This window comes from Talpa occidentalis, unplaced genomic scaffold, assembly GCF_014898055.3.
Source record: "Talpa occidentalis isolate TD23 unplaced genomic scaffold, MPIMG_talOcc4v2.1 talOcc4.17, whole genome shotgun sequence".
In the NCBI taxonomy this organism is placed as follows: Eukaryota; Metazoa; Chordata; class Mammalia; order Eulipotyphla; family Talpidae; genus Talpa; species Talpa occidentalis.
In genome coordinates this window covers 47,234,536-47,254,969 of record NW_023601754.1, presented here as the reverse complement: position 1 = coordinate 47,254,969, position 20,434 = coordinate 47,234,536, and the positions used below count along the sequence as shown (strand labels likewise).

Sequence of the window (20,434 nt, the reverse complement as noted above, 5' to 3'; positions counted from 1 at the left end):
ACCTATGTCCCCTTGAGTCTGGGCCAGCCTTGGAACTTGTTTTATTCAGAATTATGAAGGAAGGAACACTATTCCAGGCAGCTTCCACTTTCTCTCCTGGAACTCTTTGAGAAGCAGGCACATATTAGGGGGGTATGTGAGGGATTAGTAGAGGGCATCATGTGTCCACAAATGGGGCACAGGTTTTAAAGAAGTTGGGGGAGTGGAGATTTTGAAGGAGATGATTCTCAAAGCAGAATCTGGTTCTGTCAAACTTCAAACGCTGCTTTTCAATCCACCTCCTGCAAGCAATAGGAGGCACAAACATCCGATTCCTCTTTCTAAAATCGGGTCACAACATCGAGGCCTTTTTGTTCTGAGTTCCTTTTGGGAACTCACCTGGCTTATCTTGTTCTCTTGTCTGATTGCATGGGCTGGTGATCCTGCAAGCACGCTCCTCACTTCAGAAACAGACTAAGGCAAACCAAGTTCCAGAGCCTTGGAGTTGGGGGCGGGGGGCGGGGAAGAAGATGTAGATTCTGCCAGTTTTATCAAATCAGCTCTCAAACCAGCCTTCTCTGAAGACAGCGGGCAGCAGACAAGGCTGCAGAAAAGCCCCACCAAAGAGGCCTTTCTGCCCACACCTCCTACAGTGTTAATTTGATACAATGAATGGCCTTGTGGGAGCAGGAAAATTGAACAACTGGCCTTATGCTCCTTCCTTCGTCCCCAGGGCCTCAAAGCACACTATGTAAGAAGGCTAAGCCTGAAAGGTGATGAACGTGCAAAAACCCACCCTTTCCAGACCTTCTGATCTCATTAATTTGTTTTCAGCTGAAGCTCAGCTTCCATGAGGAAGCTCCATCATCTGCAATAACACCCTCATCTCTTGGACTCATAAACTCAGCACTTTTTCTGGCCAGATGGTGGAGGCTGGTATCTCCAAGCCAGTGCACAGCGGCCGTCTGTGTCTTGTTGCTGAGTAAGGGATGTTTTATCACACAAAAGCATGCTGCTGGCTTCAGAGAGCAATCAAGTGATCAATGGATCAATGGATCAATCGCAAATCAGGAGCACTATTTTAAAAGTGTGGGCTGCCACGCCAGCTCTGCATCTGCGCAGACGACGCAGGTTCAGAACTCAGCCTTCTAAATGAGGTGCTCCACGGTGGGCTGGGAGGGGACCCCGGAGCTCCCCGGCAGGCCTGAGGCTCACCATCCTTCCAGATCTCTGCAGTGAGTCTGTCAGTGCTCTGGTGAAGCAGGGTGGCGACGCTGTCATTCAGAGGGTCCATGTTTTTCATCAGCCACTCATTGGCCTTGTAGTCAACCTGAGTGAAACCAGACAGGAGGATGGGGAACTTGCGGGTTCACCAGGTCCCCCAGGTTATCCACGGAGTCTCCCAGAAGCTCCAGGGCACTTAGGATGAGAGCGCGTTGGTGCCACCTTGTGTCCACGTCCTGAACTGCACCCTCCGCCATCCTAGGCCCAGTGGGTTTTTCCACTTACCTGCCCGCCCCCAACCCCCCCACCGCCTCCAGGACCTACTATTCACTCAAGTTCAGCCACACTGGCCTCCTCACTGTGTCTCAAACACGCAAGCTTATTTCCCCTGCCGTTCCTGATGCAGGGGATGCCCTCATCGTGCAATGTCACATGGCCGCCTCCTTCCAAGTCCTCAAATCCTGCTTGAATCATGTCTTGCCCAGCACAATTCTCTACACATGGTCCCCTCTGGATGGAGGCTCCCTGGAGCCGGAGTTGGGTCTGACTAGTAGCCCAGCACAGGGCTGGGTGCAGGGGGGTGTTTGAAAATGTATGGGAAGTGAAAACTAGGTGCTGGCACAGAATATGAGGGACTACTGCCCCCTAGCCTTCATGTATGCTGTTCCCTCTGCCTGGAGAGCCCTTCCCAGCGCTCACCCGATCCTGGCTACCTGTCACCCACCAGTGAAACCAGGCATTGGCAAACTGCCACTCACAGGCCAAATCTACCTGCCACCTCTTTTTGTATATAATATTTTATTGGAATAGTCTTCATTTATTTTTTTATTCAAATATAACTCAATCTAGTCTCAAACTATTTGCAGAGATGGTGAGCTAGTCACAGGCTGTTGTTTCATATTTGCAAAAACTTCATTAAATGGTCAACTGGGGCATTTAGAGAGGAGCCTTAGCCCATTTCTGCAGTGCGACAGCCGTCATTTATATATTCACCGTGGAGTCAGTGCTGGGTGCTTTGGTGCCTCAGTGGCCAAACTGAGTATTTGTGAGGCATGTGACTTAGCCAACAAAGCTGACATTATTTACCATCTGGCATTTTACAGAAAATGTTTCCTGACCCTCGATTGAGGTATCAGATGAAGCATTCCCCTCTGGGGATTCCTCCTTTGGGTTTGACACGGCCCTTAGTTGCCCCTGTTAAAGCACCAATCTTATATCCTAACGGTCTGTTTTTGTCTCTTTCCCAGATAACAACTTGGTGAGGAAAGAAACCACGTCTGACTCTGTCCCCAGCTGTGCTCAGCACAGGGAAAAGCACACAAGAGGTATGAGTTAGCTGAATGAGTGAATAAAAGGTACATTGTGCTACTGATGAACTCTTATCCATCCTTCAAAACCCACTGCCAATGTTCCCACCTTGAAACAGCCTTTACTGACTTCATCAAACAATATCCTCACTCCTCCTTCTGCTTTCCTGGACCCTGCCTGGCTGCTTTGTTCCTTGCAGGGGAATCCCTGTTTTCCCTGCCATGTGTAGCCACCTGGTCCCCACTTCCCCCAAGGCTGGCCCAAGTCCCCTACCTTGCCTGCATAGTGCAGGACGCTGAAGTCGGCCTGATCCCGCAGCTGCCTGGGCCGCTGGAACTTGGGGTGACCGCCCTGCTCCTGGGCCACCTTCTCCACGAAGGACTTGTCTGTGGCCTTTGGGAACCAGCATTCCTCGTCCAGCAGGGCCAGAAGTCCTGGGGGGTTGGCCTGATTACCCACAGCAGGGAGAGACAAAGTCAGACCTCAAATATCAAACAGAGGTTCCTGCTAATTTGAGTTTTGTTTTGTTTTTTTTTTTAAGATTTATTTATTTTATGCATAGAAGAACTGGGGTGTAAGCCAGAGGTGTGGGGGAGTAAAAGGATGCACCAGAGACAGAGTGGGGAGCAGAACAGGCAGATCTACTGAAATACACTGCTGAGGGGAGCAGCGGGGAGACAGGAGAGTCTGCTGCACCATGTGGGTAGCTCCCTGGCCGGGGATTGAACTCATGCTGCAGTGGCTGGCAGACAGCTTGATAGCACTGAGTCTTTAACCCCTGCGCCTCCAGGGAGGCCCCTAATTTGAGTTCTTCTAAAGTGACACATGGACATACAACTGAGCGTGAGAACTGCCCACTGGCCCTGTGAATTGAGCAGCCCTGTGGCCAGCACAGTCAGCTCGTTATCAGGTCGGTGAGGCAGGTGGTGACGGTGCCCACTGACTGGACAAGGAGGCCGGAGCCAGGAGTGAGAAGTGGGACCCTGGTCATGGACCCGGGCGGGGTTGAGGGGAGGGGGCTCAGGGCTCACCGGCCGCTCGATGAGGTCGATGCAGGGCTGCAGGTCGAGGCCGAAGTCGAGGAAGGTCCAGGGGATGCCCTCACGCTGGTATTCCTCCTGTTCCAGCACGAACATGGTGTGGTTGAAGAGTTGCTGCAGCTTCTCGTTGGTGTAGTTGATGCACAGCTGCTCGAAGGAGTTCAGCTGCGGGGCGAAGGGACACGTGAGCGTGGGGACTGGTCCCAGGGAAGACAGGGCCCCAGAGAGAGGACAGGCCCAGGGAAAGGAGCCCTTTCAGGCCCCGGGCCCAGCCCAGAGCACAGACCTGGAAGATCTCGAAGCCAGCGATGTCCAGGATGCCCAGGAAGGAGGCCCCTTGGCGGGGGCTGCGGTCCAGAGCACGGTTGAGGCGCAGGACCAGCCAGCGGAAGAGGCGCTCGTAGGTGGCCTTGGCCAGAGCCTCCAGCGCAAAGTCAGCCTGCAGGGCAGGGCACACAGTGGGGATGTTCTTTTGGTTCCTCGATAACAGTCAACCATTACTGTAGCCTGACTGTACGCCAGGCTTCCTGTGAAGTGCTCAGGACACATCACTTCATTAATTCTTTCACCCCGGTCTGAGCCATCATTGTCTTTTGCCTGGAAGCAGCTTCCCCAGCCTTCCCTGTTCTGACTGTCCCCCCACCCCCCGAATTCTCCATACAGTAGACAACAGGATCTTTATAAAGGAAACTGAACCAAGTCCTTCCCTAGTTTAAAAAAGAAAAAAGAGTGCCTCACTGGCTTCCCGCTGCACTCTAAATAAAACTCACCTCCTTGCTGTGATACCTAAGACCCTGTATTATCTATCCCTTTCCCACGTCTTCTGATTATAGCTTCTGCCATCCTCTAGCTTCACCGGCCTCCTGAATGTTCCTAACTCTCCAAGCTTGTTTCAGTCACAGGGTCTTTACACGTGCTGTTCCCTCTGCGTTGAAATCTAGGTCTCAGCTCAAAATATCACCTCCTCAGAGAGGACTTTCCTGCTCCTCCTGACCCCTTCCTTCATGGTTCTTCCTCCTTTTCTTTCTGTATTTTAAAAAAATGTTTCCCTGCTAGCGCCTGAGCTCCATGAGGGCATGGTCTTCGTTTCCAAGACAGCTTTAGGGCCTCCTTGGTGGCGCAGGAGCTAAGCACTGCACTATGAAGCAATCCTCAGCCCTTGCAGCACGAGTTTGATGCCCGGCCGGCCAGGGAGCTGACCCACATGGCACAGCAGACCTCTCCTGACTCGCCTGCTGCTCCCCTCAGCAGTGTATTTCAGTCAATCTGCCTGTTTTGTCCCACACTCTGTCTCTGGTGAATCCTCTCACCCCCCACATCTGTGGCCTGTACCCCAGCTCTTGTATGCATAAATAAATAAATCTTTAAAAAAAAAGACTGCTTTTATACGCAGCAAGCACCTAGACCAGAACTGGAAGCAGGCAGGGTCAGCAAAGGTTTGTTGAGTGAATATGGGATGGGAAGGAGGCTGGGGAGTTGGGAGTGGGATTAGGGCATGAGGTGGGTACCAGCTTCAGCTCTTTAAGGTCCCAGGACCGTGGCGCCCACCCCTTCTCTTGGCCACCCACCCCCAGCCTGGCCCACCTGCTCCTTGGTCTGCGCTTTCTGCACGTAGTCTCGGCCGACTTTGATGCGAGGGGTGAGCAGGGCCCGGGAGAAATCCGTCACCCCCAGTCCCAGGAGGCGGCAGAGCTTCTGCGCGGCTGAGGGCAAGAGCAGGAGACCCCATGAGCACCGGGAAGGGGCGAGGGCCACGCCCCCCGCAGGTGGAACAGACGCCCCGCGGCCTTCCCCAAGAGCCCATTACAGGTTCCCAAAGCGTGATTCCCGGCCCGGCAGCTCTGCTGAGAACCCGAGCTGGCATAAAGACTTGGGGTCCAGGCTGTGGGACCCTTTATGTGCTAAATTTCAAGTGTGTGCATCTCACGGTAGTAGGCTTCACTCCAAATGTGAAAGAACTGCCAGCAAAGACGGGACGCCAGTGTGTGAGAAGCTGCCTCAGTGCCTGCAACTTTGAAACGTGTGACTGTATGGCGGGGGAAGCTAGGGAGATACCCCAAAAAGCAAGTGTAGTGAGACGTTCATGGTCAAATCTAGGTGTTGGTAGTTGATTATTTACTGTAAAATTCTTTCTATTTTCTTCTTGCCTTTTTTTTTTCTTGTAGGTTTTAAATGTTTGCATGTTAAAAGCGGTGTAATAAAATATTGGAAGGGGGGAGCTATTGGAATTAGGTTTCATTGTGGTGGCCAAGCTCAAAAGAAATATTTAAAAATGCATTGCTCCTCTGCATTGCAGAAAAGAGGAAAAAGCAAGCAAACAACTTGCTGTGCAACTACAGCAAAAGTACAAAGTCTAGAATGGAACCGCCATCAGGCAATGGAACCATTCAGCAAATGTGGAAACATGACGTGTTTCCAAAGAAATCCTCGGCTTTTCTACAAGTTGGGAAATGTTTATAAGAAAAAGCAGGGGGGGGTGGGGAGGGCTATGTTTGGAAATATCAAATAAAATAGAACAAAGCTTGCAGTCCACCGAAAGGAAAAAAACCCTCAGGCATAGGAAGCACACATCTTATCTGTGTAGGCAAAAAAAAAAATCTGCATAGAAAAAAAATGCCCTGATGCCAAAATGTTAACAGATGTTTTTGCTGGAGAGTGAGGGGTGGAGCCGTGGCAGGTGTGTTTCTCTTTCCACTCTGAATTAAAATGAAAATTCAGAAATGTTTCCAAGCATCTAACACTTCAGTAATGGAAAACAGTTACTCCAAACACTCTGCTCCAGCAGAAAAGGAAAACATGGAGGCGGAAACACACCAGCTTGTCAACAGAGGTCATTTCTGCAAGGGGAGGTGATGAGGATTTCAATTTTCCCTTTTTTGTGTGTGGGGAAGACCCCTGCAATCGCAGTCTCTAATCCTTCCGCAGTGCTCTTGCCATCTGTGGGGAGGGTTGGAGAACTAAAAACAATAGTGACTTGGGCCTCCTGGTGGCTCAGGGGTTTTAGACAGTGCTATCAAGCTATGGCCAGCCACTGCAGCATGAGTTCAATCCCTGGCTGGCCAGGGAGCAACCCACATGGAGCAGCAGACCTCTCCTGTCTCCCTGCTGCTTCCCTCAGCAGTGGATTTCAGTAGATCTGCCTGCTCTGCTCCCCGCTCACTCTGGTGAATCCTCTCACCCCCCACACCTCTGGTTCACACCCCAGTTCTTGTATGCATAAACAAATAAATCCTTAAAAAACAAACAGTGACTTGAAGAAACAGCTACCCACTAGCCATGGGGTGGTTTTATGGGATGTCGCACTTTGGCCCCCCCCCCAACTGCTTTTCTGATTCATTTTTGCAAATGCAGACAATGAAATAGCCAAGATTCCCTAGGCCAGTGATACTGACATCAGGGCTCTCCCCACAGAGCCCAGATGCCAAAACCTGGTAGAGTTCTAGTTCATGACCTTGAAAAGGTATCCCCGGTGCATTAAGGGACAAGAGCAGGTATCAAAGCCTTTGGTAAGGTCTGATCCCAATTTTGCAAATCAAGTGAACAAATCAGTGTGCACAGCCCACCCACTGGGTGTGTGAATGGCGCCCCCACTTGTACAGGTGATGCTTCTGATCAACAGCATCACAGGTGTGGGGGTGCTTCTTTCCTTCCTATTTTCTGTACCTCCTGCAAAATGAGTCCACAGGATTTAGTAATCAGGACAGGAGGGAAGGCGGTGGGAAGTAGGCTGCCATTCCTGTGCCAATGCTCCCCACACCAGTACAGATGCAGAACAAAGCCAGAGACAAATACCCCCCAATGTTCGAGGTAATTACCCCTCAGGAGTATGATTACGGGTAATTTCCCCTGCCTTTATGCTTTTCTGTCTTGCCAGATTTTTCGCCATCCAGCTTGTATGATTTTACAATAAGAAAGAGACAGAGTCACTTAGTTACATTTTGATAAAAAGGGATGAAACCTGCTCTGGGAAGGCAAGCCATGCAGAGAACCCAGGGCAGGGGGCGGGCTGCTCTCCCCAGGGAGCTGGGATGAAGCTGGGGGCATTCAAATATTCAGCAGGGCTCAGATGGTTTTACAATGAGGAAGAGAGTGGAAGGTGACAGAAGACCCAGCAAGGCAAGGACAGGCAATCAGGATGGCCCGGGAGTGGGAGGAAGTCTGGGCGGGGTGGATGTAGTGGGGTGCTGTATGTGGAGCAAGGAATTCAGGGGGCGCAGGGGCAGGCCAGGGAGCAGTACCTGTGTTGTCAGGCATGGAGGCCTGGTCGGTGTTCCTTTCACTCTTGATGCCGATGTTGCCAAACTGGAGCACAGCAGAGATCATCCGCAGCATGGCTAGGGAGGAGGGAGAGTCACGTGGCACCCCAGCCCCCCAGGCGGCCCAAACCCACCCCTCCGAGCTTTAAATGAGTGGTCAAAAAGGTGAGGTATAACTATGCGATGGAATACCATTCAGTCATAAGCAAAGAGGAGGTCTTGTCATTTGTGACAATGTAGATAGAACAGGAAGGGATGGTGCTCAGTGAATTAAGTCAGGAGATGATTTCACTCAGTTGTGGAATAGAAAGCAAAATCAGGGCCTCGCTGGTGGCGTGGGGGTTAGAGTCTCAGTACTATCAAGCTGTTGGCAGCCACTGTGGCACAAGTTCGATCCCCCGCCAGGGAGATGACCCACAGGGCACAGCAGACCTCTCCTGTCTCCCCGCTGCTCCCCTCAGCAGTGTATTTCAGTGCAGCCGCCTGTTCTGCTCCCCACGCTGTCTTAGGTGAATCCTCTCACCCCCCCCCCACCTCTGGCCTACACCCCAGTGCTTGTATGCATAAATAAATAAAACTAAATCTGAAAAAATTTTTTAAAAAAGAAAGCAAAATCAAACCAAGCAAATGAACAAATAAAACCAACACAGACTCTTGGAAATTGGCAACAGAATGGGAGGGTGCCAGAGAGGAAGGAAGGGGGAGAGAAGTAGAGGGGCCACTGATGTTGTAAACTAATGTTATCTCAACAAAACCTCACCCCTCTGCCTCGTCAGCACTCGAGCCCTGGGGCGAGGCAGAAGCCCAGGGCCGGTAAGTCACTTGTTGTGTTTGTCTCTGAGGTTCACCTCACCGCCATGTAGCTCTGCTCACGGGGTTCACTTATAGGGGGTGCATATAAGATTCCAAAGGACTCAGGGAAGCGAGGAAAGTCTACAGTGATGAGGACAGATCTCTGAAATCTCAGGTGAAAAGCGTGAGGTGCAGAATAGTGTCTGGCGATCCACTGTGTATTTAGAAAAGGCAGAAAACACAAAGGATGGAGGGTTCTTGTTATCATGGTCCTGTGCTCCTGAGTCGTCTCCAACCAGAATTAGTGAATATGAATTACTGCTCCTGGGAAGCTACCGGGTCTGATTCCTTCAAGCTCCGGGGCTCAATATTTTCATCAACTGATCAACACGGTCCCTTGTTCTCATTAAAGACGCTTTATCTACGGCACATGTATTTAAGACACTCTGAGCTCACTTTGCCCGGGGCTGGAACCCGCACCTGCGTGAGCTTGACCCGGCCTCTCTGCACTTAGGAACACCGGCGGATGCTTCAGCAACTCAACTCCAAAATTTCCCCCCTCTATGTATGATTTCAATGACCAGGAAAGCCCAGCAGTGCTGATTTGGGGGTTACGTATAAATTTGCAAATGCAGAAATTTCCAATAAGAAGGGGACTGTTAAAAACCTGTCATGTGGGGCCTCCCCGGTGGCGCAGCGGTTGAGCGCTGGGTTGCGAAGCTGCCTGCAGCCTCTGCGGCGCCGGTTCGATCCCCGGCTGCTCCCCGGCCACCGGAGGAGGGTCCCGCATGGCGCGCAGACCTCTCCTGCCGCCCGCTGCTCCCCTCAGCAGTGTCCTTCGGTCCTTCTGCCTGCTCTGCTCCCCGCTCTGGCTCTGGTGAATTCTCTCACCCTCCCGCGCTTCCGACTGTACCCAGTGCTTGTATAAATAAATAAAAAATAAATAAATCTTTAAAAAAAAAAACAAAACAAACCTGTCATGTGTGGACAAGGCTGCCCCCTAGCGGACATCTCAGGAACTCCTAGTCTGTTCCTAGAACTGCAGGCATAATAGCGGGGACACCCTCCAAAGCGGGGTGCTGCTGGTGTCACCAAGACTGGGAGGTGGGGAAGGGGGGCAGACACCCTTCTGCTCCACAATGAACGGCCATCTCCTGCATGACTCCCACGCGACCCTCAGCTCACCTCACACCAGCCTTCATCAGCCTGGGTTTGCATCTCCCGCTTTCTTGGGGTGCTGTGGGGCAGTGCAGTCGCCTAATAACCTCATCAACTGTTGGTTCCAGGAAAGTTTTCACCATTTTTGGATTGAAATGGATACTGATTTGTTTTCACTAGAGAGAGAGGTGAACTATCTGTGCCAGATCCTGTTCCAGAAGCTATGATATGTCTTAACCTTTTGTAACAACCCGATGGGGCAGTCCTGCAGTAACCTTTTACAGCTGGGCAAGGGAGAAAATGCCCACTTAACAGATGGGGAAACCGAGGCACCTCTGAATCACCAACAGGCCCAAGATCACTGAGTTTATCATAATTGGCATAATTCACGCTCATCCAGCTCGACAATTTTTTTACAAAGTGAACACGGGGGTGGGGCCAGCCCCTCAGAAGCCTCCTCCTGGCCCCCCACTGACCCTGCGCAATTTCACAATCACGGGACTCGGGGGAGGAAGCCAGACACGAAAGGGAACCAAAGTCCGTTGGGCTTGGCTCAGATGCCAGCTCAGGCTACATTCCTGCGTTGCTAGTGGGGTGAGGTGGGGTGGGGTGCTGGTGACAGGAGGGGGGTCCCTCGGCTGGGCTTCTTGGTGCTGCTGATACCAGATGGGGCCCCCAGCAGAGCCCCCGCCCCCCAGCTAAGCTGGGGCTTAGCGCCTGCACACACTACAGCACTTACACCCCATCTCACTCCACACACAAGTTACTTAGAAAAAGGGGGCTCGGGGAGGTACCCGTGTGGCACATCTCTGACCAAAATGCCTAACCTGAATGGGACCGCCAGGAAATACACCCAAGTTTAAGAGGAAACAACTGATCTGTCATCTCCGAAGTGCCAAGGTCACGGGCAATAAAGCCTGAGGAACAAAATGTTCCAGGGGAGGAAAGACATGAGAGGATCTGAATGCACAGGGGTGTGGACCTGGGAGAGTGCTGTGTGAGTGCGTGTGTGTTTGTGTGTGTGTGTGTATGTGTGAGTGTGTGTGTGAGACACAGGTTGGGAGCCTGTCCAGTGGCTCCCAACAAATAATCAGAGAGACAGGCCAGGAAGAAAGCAAGGGTGGCCAATTATTAGCAGTGGGGAGCCTTGTGGGGAGGAGCTTTTCCGTCAATCAAATCATGCAAAATAAAAGTTTAATACCAAATAAAAGCCAAAACCCACAACAAGGTGAAAACAGCGTCAGGAGGCCCTGCTCTGAAGGCCGCAAGGGTCCCGAGAGCAGAGGTGGCTCCAGGGACCTGGGCTGCAGGCGCGATTGTGGGGAAGGAGCCAGGGTTAGGAAGGCGGCGGCTTCCAGGGATGCGCTGCACAGAGTGGACACACTAGGGGCCAGGAGCCCGGCTGTGCCACAGCGAGGTGTGCGGACCTGTATCCTCACCCAAGAACAGCACATCAGAAAGGGTTGGGGACAGTCCCCAAAGACAGAATTTTCCTCCCCCACTCGGATCCCAGCCTTTGCGGAAAGTGCGCGTCTCTTACTCGTCGGCACGCATGCTGCATACAGTAAGCGCTCTATAAATGCTTTCAGAAAAGAACTTTGGATGGCCTGACCAGGGAAGAATTCCTCCCACCATCTTCACTACTTCTGGGATCTGATGCCGCTGAAGCTCCACCCACCCCCTCCAGTCCCTGGTCCCCCAAACTCCAACTGGCTGCAGTATGCCACCTGGAAGCTGTTCCCCCACCATCCTCTCCTGCCAGACCGCCCCCATGGGCCAAGCCATGCCTCCTCCAAGTTTGTCCCCCTTCAACCCCCAGCCCCTGCAAGGCACCAGGACTCCGAGGCACACCTGCACCCCCCCACTTTCCCCCAGTGCCTGCAGCGTTCTGGGTTGACGGAATGACTGTATGAAGCAGCGCAAAACTAAAGCGGATTAGTGGTGGCACAGGGTGACTTTGGGGAGCCCGGAGGGTACTGGGAGGGGCCAGGAAGACAGCTCTGGAAATACCGGGAGGTGAGGGACAGGGCAGCAGGACGCCCCCTCAAAGATGGATCAATGAGGTTCCTCCCCCCAAGCCATAGTCGTTGTCGTCCTTGACAAAACAGGGAGGGTTCATTCCCCAAGTCAGCCTTGAGGTTTCCCGCTAGCCTTTAAAATGGCCTTTGTCAGTTAGGGGCCCGCCTCCGTTCCAAGCTCCAGGGGCAGTCTGAGCCCGCGGAGCTGGCAGGTAGCTGGGCGGGTGACTTCAGATCTGGGATGGCAAGCGCCGCCTGCGGAGGTGGAGCCCGCCCTGGGGCAAGAGAATGTCTCCTTTTATAGGAAAATAACGTGTCTCACCCGACCAGTCTGAAATATTTCTAGATGGGGCGCTCAGGGGTGGGACCCCAGGGCTGGGGGCGGTGGGGAGACCTGGTTTCCCTAGTATGATCTTTTCTGGATTCAGATTACGTCACCGAAGCATCTGTCCCTTCAAACTTTTTGTTTTTGGAATTGCAAAAGTTGGGCCTGCAGCAGGGGCCGTTGGGAGGGTGACCTGAGGTGACACGTGTCAGGAGGCCAGGCGGGACCTGAGGGTGCAGGCGGGAGCCTCAGAGCGTCTCCAGCGTCCCCAGCGGCCAGGGAGCACAGCCCGTGGGAGGCCGCAGCCCGAGGTTGCGCAAACGCGATTGGGCAACCTCGAGGGTGGGGGTGGGGTGAGGAGGCTGGAGACCCTGTGTCAATATGACCTGTTTGCAGAGGCCTCGGCGGCCAAACTGGCACCCGGCTCTGCCCTCCGGATCCTGCTGCCTGGCCAACAATAGCTCGGGCCTCCCGCGGCGCCAGAGATCAGAGGGGAATGACACCCTGTCCTCCCGGTCCCTGCTGTTTCCAGGCCTTTCTCCAACAGCTGGTGGGTCCACTTTAGGTCCCTACAGGTTGTGTCCCCCCAATCCCAACACTACCCCCCAAAAAATACGTTGAAGTCCTAACTACCAGGAGTTCTTAGATTGTGACCTTATTTGGTGGCGGTACAAGGCAGATGTAATTATTTCAGTTAAGATGAGGTCATACTGGGGTGGGGTGACCTCTCATCCAAGATGCCCCGCAACCTTATATAAGATTAATTAATTAATTTATTTATATAAGCACTGGGTACAGTCAGAAGCGCGGGAGGGTGAGAGAATTCACCAGAGCCAGAGCGGGGAGCAGAACAGGCAGAAGGACCGAAGTACACTGCTGAGGGGAGCAGCGGGCGGCAGGAGAGGTCTGCGCGCCATGTGGGAGCCTCCTCCGGTGGCCGGGGAGCAGCCGGGGATCGAACTGGCGCTGCAGAGGCTGCGGGCAGCCTCGCAATCCAGCGCTCAACCGCTGTGCCACTGGGGAGGCCCACCCGCAACCTTATATAAAGGGGAATTTGTACAGAGACACCACGTGGAGGTGGGGTGCGCAGAGCGCCCTGTGAGCGCAAAAGCAGCCCACCCGAGGTGCCAGGAGCGCCAGGATCTCCTGGAAAGCGCCAGAAAGCCAGCGAGAGCTGGGGAGTGGACACACAGCCCTGCCCACACCTGCTCTCAGCTTTCCAAGCTCCTCAAGCGCCAGACCACCCATTTCTGCTGTTTTAAGGCTCTGGATGGCGCGCTGGGCGGCTCTTACCTAAGGAACATAAGGGCGCAGCCCAGTTCCTGTCCCAACATACTCTGTGTCCTTGGAGACGCGAGGCAGAAGTTCTCCCTAAGGCTGTGCATATCTCAAAGGCTGTACCTTATCATGTGAGAAGCCAATGTCATGTCAGTCCCCAAAGAAATAAGATAAATAGTCGTCTGAGAAAGGCTAATTGTTTTAACTAGTTCAGCTCACAGGATGATTTGAAAAGACAACTGTTCCAGGTAACAACCGCATCATAATTCAAGTCACACAGCACTAGATGGTCCCTAAAAATTCACTTAAAAGGGTCCTGGTTGCGCAAGGGGTTAAGCACAGCACTATAAAGCTATTTGCAGCCTCTGCAGCATGAGCTTGACCCCCAGCCAGCCAGGGAGCTACCCACATGGCGCAGCAGACCTCTCCTGTCTCCCCACTGCTCCCCTCAGCAGTGTATTTCAGTAGATCCCCCTGTTCTGCTCCCCACTCTGTCTCTGGTGAATCATCTCCCCCCTGCATCTCTGGTCTGTACCCCAGCTCTTGGATGCATAAATAAATGTCTTTTTTTTTTAAATTCACTTAAAAAAGTGGGAAGGCGGGATGGTGCTGTGGTCAACTGAGTTTATGAAACTGCATATTCTAATGTAAATAAATGAATAACTAAATAGTGTACGACCAGGTTTGGCTGGGTGGCTCTCCCTAGGGAAACAAAATATATCTTTCTCCAGCTATGTACAAATCAGTTCTAGGCAGATTGCAACTCTCACATACTGTCTAGTGCAAAACATGAGGGGAGCAAAGCAGGATAAATGTGGTGATGAGCTGAGTGTTTCACACTGAGGGCTTGAGAGGGCGAGAGGAGTTAGAATTTCAACAAATCTTAATTTTTTTGGAAGGGGGGGCACTCATCTTGAGGTCCAGCCCCAATCAACCTGAGCAGACCCAGACCCAGGGTTGGGGTCTCCCTGTCCCCCAGACTCGTCCCTAGTCCCCAGCCTGTTCTGCTCTAGTCTGTGGCCCCACGCAGCCCCAGAGGGGTCTCTCTCTGCTCCCAAAGCTAACCCAGGCCCCTGGTTTATTGCTGTCTCCTGGCCCCCCAACACTCCCAAATATAGCCCCATCTTCAGAGCCCCCACCTGCCTTTGCAGAGCTCCCTGCTGACTCCCCTCTGCCACCCACTACGCTGAGCCCACCACTGGAGACGTCTCAGTTTCTCAACATGCTTTTCCAGCCACAGGGCCTTTGCACAGGCTGTGAGAGCGCTACTCCCTCCCACCCCAGCACCAGTGCTCAGGCACCCTGACCTCCAGGCCCTGGCTCACACATCACCATCATGGTGTGCCCACCCTGGTCCCCATTCCGCGCTGTGCTCTCCTGCTCACCCCATCACCTCTTGCATTTGCAAATGGAGACACGGGTGGCTGCGTCGCCTGCATGCCCAGCGGTGGCACCCGCCCCCTACCCTTCAAAGGGAGGCTGGGGGCTCACTCACAGATGATTTCCTCTTGGGTGAATCCCAGGACCCGCAGGGACTCCAGGGTCTCCTGAAAGAGCTCACGCTCCTGGCCGGGAGAGGAAGACGCCCCGTTGGTGAGGAAGCGGTACCGGGAGCAGGGCTCCAGGAGCAGGTCAGCTGCAGAGGAAGGAGCAGGAGGCCAAGGTCAAGGGTGAGCTGTGGAGTCAGACTCACATCCAGGCTTCCTCGGTGGCCACCAGGGACACCAGGGCCACGTCCTCACTGGGGCCCTCAGGCTCCTCCGGCGCAGGTTGGGTGGGAAGATCCCGAGCCGGGCGGGAAGGCAGTGGGTGCTGAGCGCGCCCTAGTCTTTCCTCTTGCGTCGCGGCAGAGACTGACAGTCTGGCATTGCCAAGAGCGGGCAGGGGTGGCTGGCGAGAGGGCATGAGGGTTCGCATGGCCCAGTGAGCGGGAGCCCGGGCGAGGAGAGTCCAGGAGGCAGCCCAAGCTACCCGAGCAAGGAGCCAGGAGAGGGGCGCCAGGCCACGGGGCCACCCCCTGGCCTTAGACAGCAGGACTCGGGCAGGAGCGTGGCCGCGGGGGCCGCAGGCGCCACGAAGCTGCACAAACGAGGACCGCAGGGCCGGGGCGCCGCGGCTGCAGTGCGGGCGCAGGAAGCAGAGGCCGGAGTTGCCGGAGAGGAGAGAGCGTGAGGCCGGTGGGAGCGAGAGCCGGAGCCAGCGGAGCCAGACAGGACAGAGGAGCGAGCCGCGCGGCCGGGGTGCAGGAGGCTCTGCTTGGCGAAAGTGAGAGCAGAAAGTGGGGGCAGCAGGATCCAGGGGACGAAAGAATCCCCTCCCGCCCAGGAGCCACCTGGGACTTGACATGTGGCTCCCACCCCCACCCTGAGCTGACCAGGACACCCCAATACTGACCCTTGAGCTGCTCGCTGGCGCCCCCCAGCAGCTGGTAGAAGATGTGGAAGCTGCACTCGTCCTTGGCCTGGCGGATGGCCCGAGACTTCTCCAGCAGGTCTGGGAGGGGCCAGTCAAGGTGCCCCAGGGAGAAGAGGGGTCCCTACCAGCCCCTCCACCGGAGCTGCCCCCACCCCCGCCCTCCATGTAGCGCGGCGTACTCTGAGTCCACACCCGCCACTTCACCACCAACTACACAAACAGATGCAGCCTGAGGCACCTCACTTCTGTGCTGTGCCTCCGTCTCCTCCTCCGACTAGGGGTTTGAAAATCCCCTCCCCCCTGAGATGCTGCGAGGGTAAGTTATTGCTCTCTGTACCCCCAGAAACAGTGGGGCTTACGGCTCGCTAAAGGTAAGCATAGCAGCCGCCATGGTTTCTCTCTCAGCCTCAGTTTCCCCGGGTGGACACGGGGGCTGTCGGCCACTCCCCTTCTAGGAAAGTCCCAGGGCGGTCCACACCCCGACAGCTCACTGGTAAACTCGCTGTAACTCCGAGACCGGGCTCACGGCCCCAGCACCTGTTAGGCCTGAAGGTAGCAACCCGGGCCTGTGCTGGAGCTTTGCCCACGAAGGGCTGCAAACCGAGGCCCATGGCCTTGGGTGCTCACTTGCTCAGGTGAGATGGGGGAGCCCTCGGGGGAACCCCACAAGGCAGAGTGGGCAGAGGAGGCACACATAAACTAGACCATCCTGGGGGCCACAGCCCTACGCCTGGGGCTCCTCTCCTGTTAAATGAGACAGTGACTGCAGCTGCCTGGCCAGGGTGGCAGGGAAGGGAGGTGACAGGGAGAGGTCGGAGGGTGATGCCTGGCACATAGTAAATACTCCAGAGGTGCCGCTCGGGCTGTGTTGCTGAGGGGTCCGGCCGAGCAGGAGGCCCACCTCACTGGCTGGGGCATTGGCACCGGGACTGCCCAGCGGGCTGTGGCCCCAGCCCTGAGTTTTGAGAACCCCTATAAGCTGAAGCCTGGGGACCAGGACTAACAGGCCCCAAGATGCAGAAAAGCAATGGCCCCGAGGCCAGAGGGTGGTGACCAGGAAGCGCTCCCTACACACACAGACGCAGATTTCCTGTCTGTGGTGAGACCCTGGGGTGGCCTCCCCGACCCTGCCCATCTTCCCAGGCGCCCCTCGGGCTGTGGGAGGATACAGGTCTCGATGTTCGCACCCACGATGTACCCGGCAACATCGAAGTTGATCCGGATGAACTTGCCCTGGAGGGGGGAGCACAGAGGCTTCAACTGAGGGTCCTTGGCTGCACTCGGGCCTGAGGAGCACCCCAGCCGTCGCCCACCCCACCCAGAGCCAGGACTGTCTCTCCACTTTCTCCTCCAACCCCACTCTTGAGATCCCGAGTGGGGGGTTCCTTGGGGAACTCAAAGTCCATGCCCCTTTGACTTCTCTCCTCAGGACCCAGGCTCCAGCTCCTTCTCCCTCAGACCCTCACATCCTGCCTCCCCCCATCACCCTCCAACACGTTCCCACGCACACAGCCAGCCACTGCCCCCATCACTCACGAAGCGGGAGGAGTTGTCGTTCTTCACAGTCTTGGCGTTGCCGAAGGCCTCCAGGATGGGGTTGGCCTGAAGGAGCTGCCTCTCCAGCTCACCCTGCCAGGTGTGGGAGAGAATGGGGGAAGCTGACTCAACTGGGGGGAGGGGGGTGGATGTTAGCAGCTGGTGGGGTGTCCATGTGGGAGGGGCCTTTGTGTGTATCTAGGTGTGCACCCACCACCCTGCATGCAGGTCTCGCCTGTCCTACTGTGGAGGAGACACCTCAAAAGACATTACTGGGTGTGCAGAAAACAAAACAAGATGCAGAACATTATCTATAAGGTGATCCCATGCATAAACAATGAATTAAGAAAAAAAACACCACAAAACAAGACTGTCATTTCTACATGTTTGTTTTACAAACATTTCTAAATGTTTGTAAACATTTGGAGAAAGGTCTGCAAGGGGCCACACCAATCTGTCAACATTGTAAGCCACTCCAAGGGGAGTGAGAGGAGGAGGAAAGAATTTCACTTCATCTGATTTTGTTGTTACAGTGCACATAGTAGGTCTGTAATAACTGGACATGTGGGTGTCTGGGTGATGTGGCTTCACAGTGCCTGTTGGTCCTTTCTATACACACTCAGAAGTGTGGCAACAAGTGATAGTTTCAGTCTCTGGGTTTTTTCATGTGGTTATCTGGGGTCAGTATGTACAGACTCATGAACACAGTAGGGCTAATAGAAAGGGCAGTGGGGCAGCACTCACACAGTCGGACCATGGCGGCATGACCCAGGTGTGTACACAGAGTAGGGCTAACATAAACAACAGGGGTGGGGGGATTGTGTTTACAGAGTGGGGTTGCACTGAATAACAGTGGGGGTTGTTGTGTGCATAGTAGGACCACCCTGAGTGGCAGCATGGCTCTCTGGCAGGTGTGACCAACGGCTGCCTTGAGCTCTGTTAGTTGGGAACAGCAGGGGTTGGGGTGACCAGACTGGAGATGATGCCCTGCTACTCACATAAGACATGGTGCCGGCGGAGCCCTGAGGAAGTCACGAGACACGAGACACGGACCAGGACAGGGACCAGGACACAGCACATGGAACATGGACAGACACAGGTGAGCCAGAGTTTCACAAGTGGACGGGGCGGGAGGGGAGCCGAGGGGCTGGAGAAACCCTCGGGTTTGGATCTGCTCTTGCCTTTCCTGGGTGTGTGACCTCCATCAACCAGCTCACCCAACCGAGCCAAGGGGTTCTCCTCTTTAACATGGGGAAATCACATAGTATTGAGTTCATGTGAGTTAAGAAATTGACACTCTGTAAGTGTCAGCACGGGCATTGCAGGTACCTAAATCCCACCAAGCACACAGTAGGTGTGCAGGAATGGAAGCACCTACTATGTGCCAGGCAGGAGAATTGGCCCCTGTGCTTCTGTGTTCACCCTGCCTCTACCCCTTGCCCTATATTGGACACACAGTGGGTGCACAGCTGCCCTGGGCAGTCAGGAGAAGGCCCAGTGCCCATGGCCCTCCCCGTGGGGAGGGGAGGAGAGGGAGGAAGGGGAGTCTGAGGGGGTGTGGCAGGGCCCAGAGTACATCCTGGCGCTGGTCACTTACAGGGACACCCGGCTCCTTCCTGCCCTTGGGTGACGATGCCACGTGGGCGAGGTACTGGATGACCTTCTTGGTGTTCTCTGTCTTCCCGGCCCCAGACTCCCCACTTGGGGGGACAAGGGGAAGCAAAAAGGGTCAGCAATGAAGATGCCAGGTAAGCCCCACCCGTTCCGAGCCCAGCCATACCCAGCCTCCTCCAGGAAGTTCCTCCAAATTACTCACGTGCAGAGAATGGACTGATCCTCACGATCTGTAGGGACAGAGTGGGGTCTTGTCACCCAAGGGGTCTCTCGAGCAGGACCCCAGTCCCTTACACTGGCCACCTCTTTTTCAAAATCACTCCCGAGGGGTAAGGAACAGCTTAAGTTGGGTGTGTGACTCTCCTAGACTCTAAAACCACACTCTGATTAAGCCTCTGGCTGGCCATGTGGCCCTGGGAAAGCAGCTCTCCCACTCTGAGCCTCCACTTCCCACCCATCAAGGGGACAAGAAACCTCAACTCAACAGAATGTAATTCACTCACTTACCTTTTCGTGAGCCCCCGCTTGTGCAGGGTGTGCGAGAACCAGACATGAGAGCGAGACCCTGGATGACAGGACTCAGCCTCTGATATAAAAACAGGTCCCCAAATGGCTGTGGGGGTGATCAGTGCCCACTAGGGGTTTCCTCTGCCCAACAAGGGCAGAGAGCACAGCTCAGCTCCTGATGTCTTCCCTGGCGTCCCCTTGAGCCTGACACACCTTCAACAAATGCACTGCCTAAGGGCAGTGAGAATGGGCCAAGGCCCCTGCCCTCACGGAGCTTCCACTTGGGAGCTTCCCCTTGGGAGGGGGGCAAAAGTCATGTGCTCGAAAACCAAAGTTGGACACACAGTCCACCAGTTGGCAGTTGGCAGTGTCTGGACCATCCCTACAGGCATCTGGTGGGCGCGGCCCAGGGATGCTGCTTAACATCCCTCAGTCTCTGAAGACTGAGCCCAGAGGCCAGTAGAGCCAGGACCGAGAAACCCTGGTCTAGAGTAATAAGGACCAGGCCTCCCCAGTGGCCTAGGGGTCAAGTCTCAGCGCAATCAACGCTATGGCTTGAGTTCAATCCCCGGCCACGGAGCTGACCTACATGGCTCAGCAGACCTCTCCTATCTCACCCACTGCTCCCCTCAGCAGTGGATTTCAGTGGATCCACCCATTCTGCTCCCCACTCTGTCTCTGGGGAGTCCTCTCTCTCTCTCTCTCTCTCTCTCTCTCTCTCTCTCTCTCTCTTTCTTCCCCTTCCCCCATCACCAAAGAGGCAGAGCACCCAGTCAGTGCATAATGCCCTGCGGTAGAGCCAAGTGGGAGATGTTTGAGAGGCAGAAAGGACACCAGTGAGCCTGGGGGGAGGGCAGGGCTGTAGATGGTGGAGATGTGCTTGGAGGCCATAATTAAGAGGCCTGGATAGTTTTTAAGCAGGCGGCTGGAGGCCTCTGAGTAGTTTTAAGCCAGAGAGCCGCATTCAGTAGAACTTTTGAGCAA

General features: G+C 54.5%; 1 protein-coding gene across 1 annotated transcript in view; it reads right to left on the bottom strand.

Annotated features, from left to right (window-relative positions):
* MYH14 (myosin heavy chain 14) overlaps positions 1-20,434 on the bottom strand; it is an 83,297-nt gene that overhangs the window by 42,236 nt on the left and 20,627 nt on the right. Inside the window, exons 4-16 of the mRNA XM_054697311.1 lie at positions 19,146-19,173; positions 18,927-19,029; positions 18,328-18,351; positions 17,330-17,422; positions 16,963-17,026; positions 15,773-15,871; positions 14,874-15,014; positions 7,790-7,885; positions 5,136-5,254; positions 3,838-3,990; positions 3,543-3,716; positions 2,785-2,958; positions 1,195-1,309 (exon numbers count right to left, since the gene is read on the bottom strand). Coding sequence (XP_054553286.1) covers positions 1,195-1,309; positions 2,785-2,958; positions 3,543-3,716; positions 3,838-3,990; positions 5,136-5,254; positions 7,790-7,885; positions 14,874-15,014; positions 15,773-15,871; positions 16,963-17,026; positions 17,330-17,422; positions 18,328-18,351; positions 18,927-19,029; positions 19,146-19,173 — 1,383 coding nt within the window. The remainder of the gene's footprint in view (positions 1-1,194; positions 1,310-2,784; positions 2,959-3,542; positions 3,717-3,837; positions 3,991-5,135; positions 5,255-7,789; positions 7,886-14,873; positions 15,015-15,772; positions 15,872-16,962; positions 17,027-17,329; positions 17,423-18,327; positions 18,352-18,926; positions 19,030-19,145; positions 19,174-20,434) is intronic.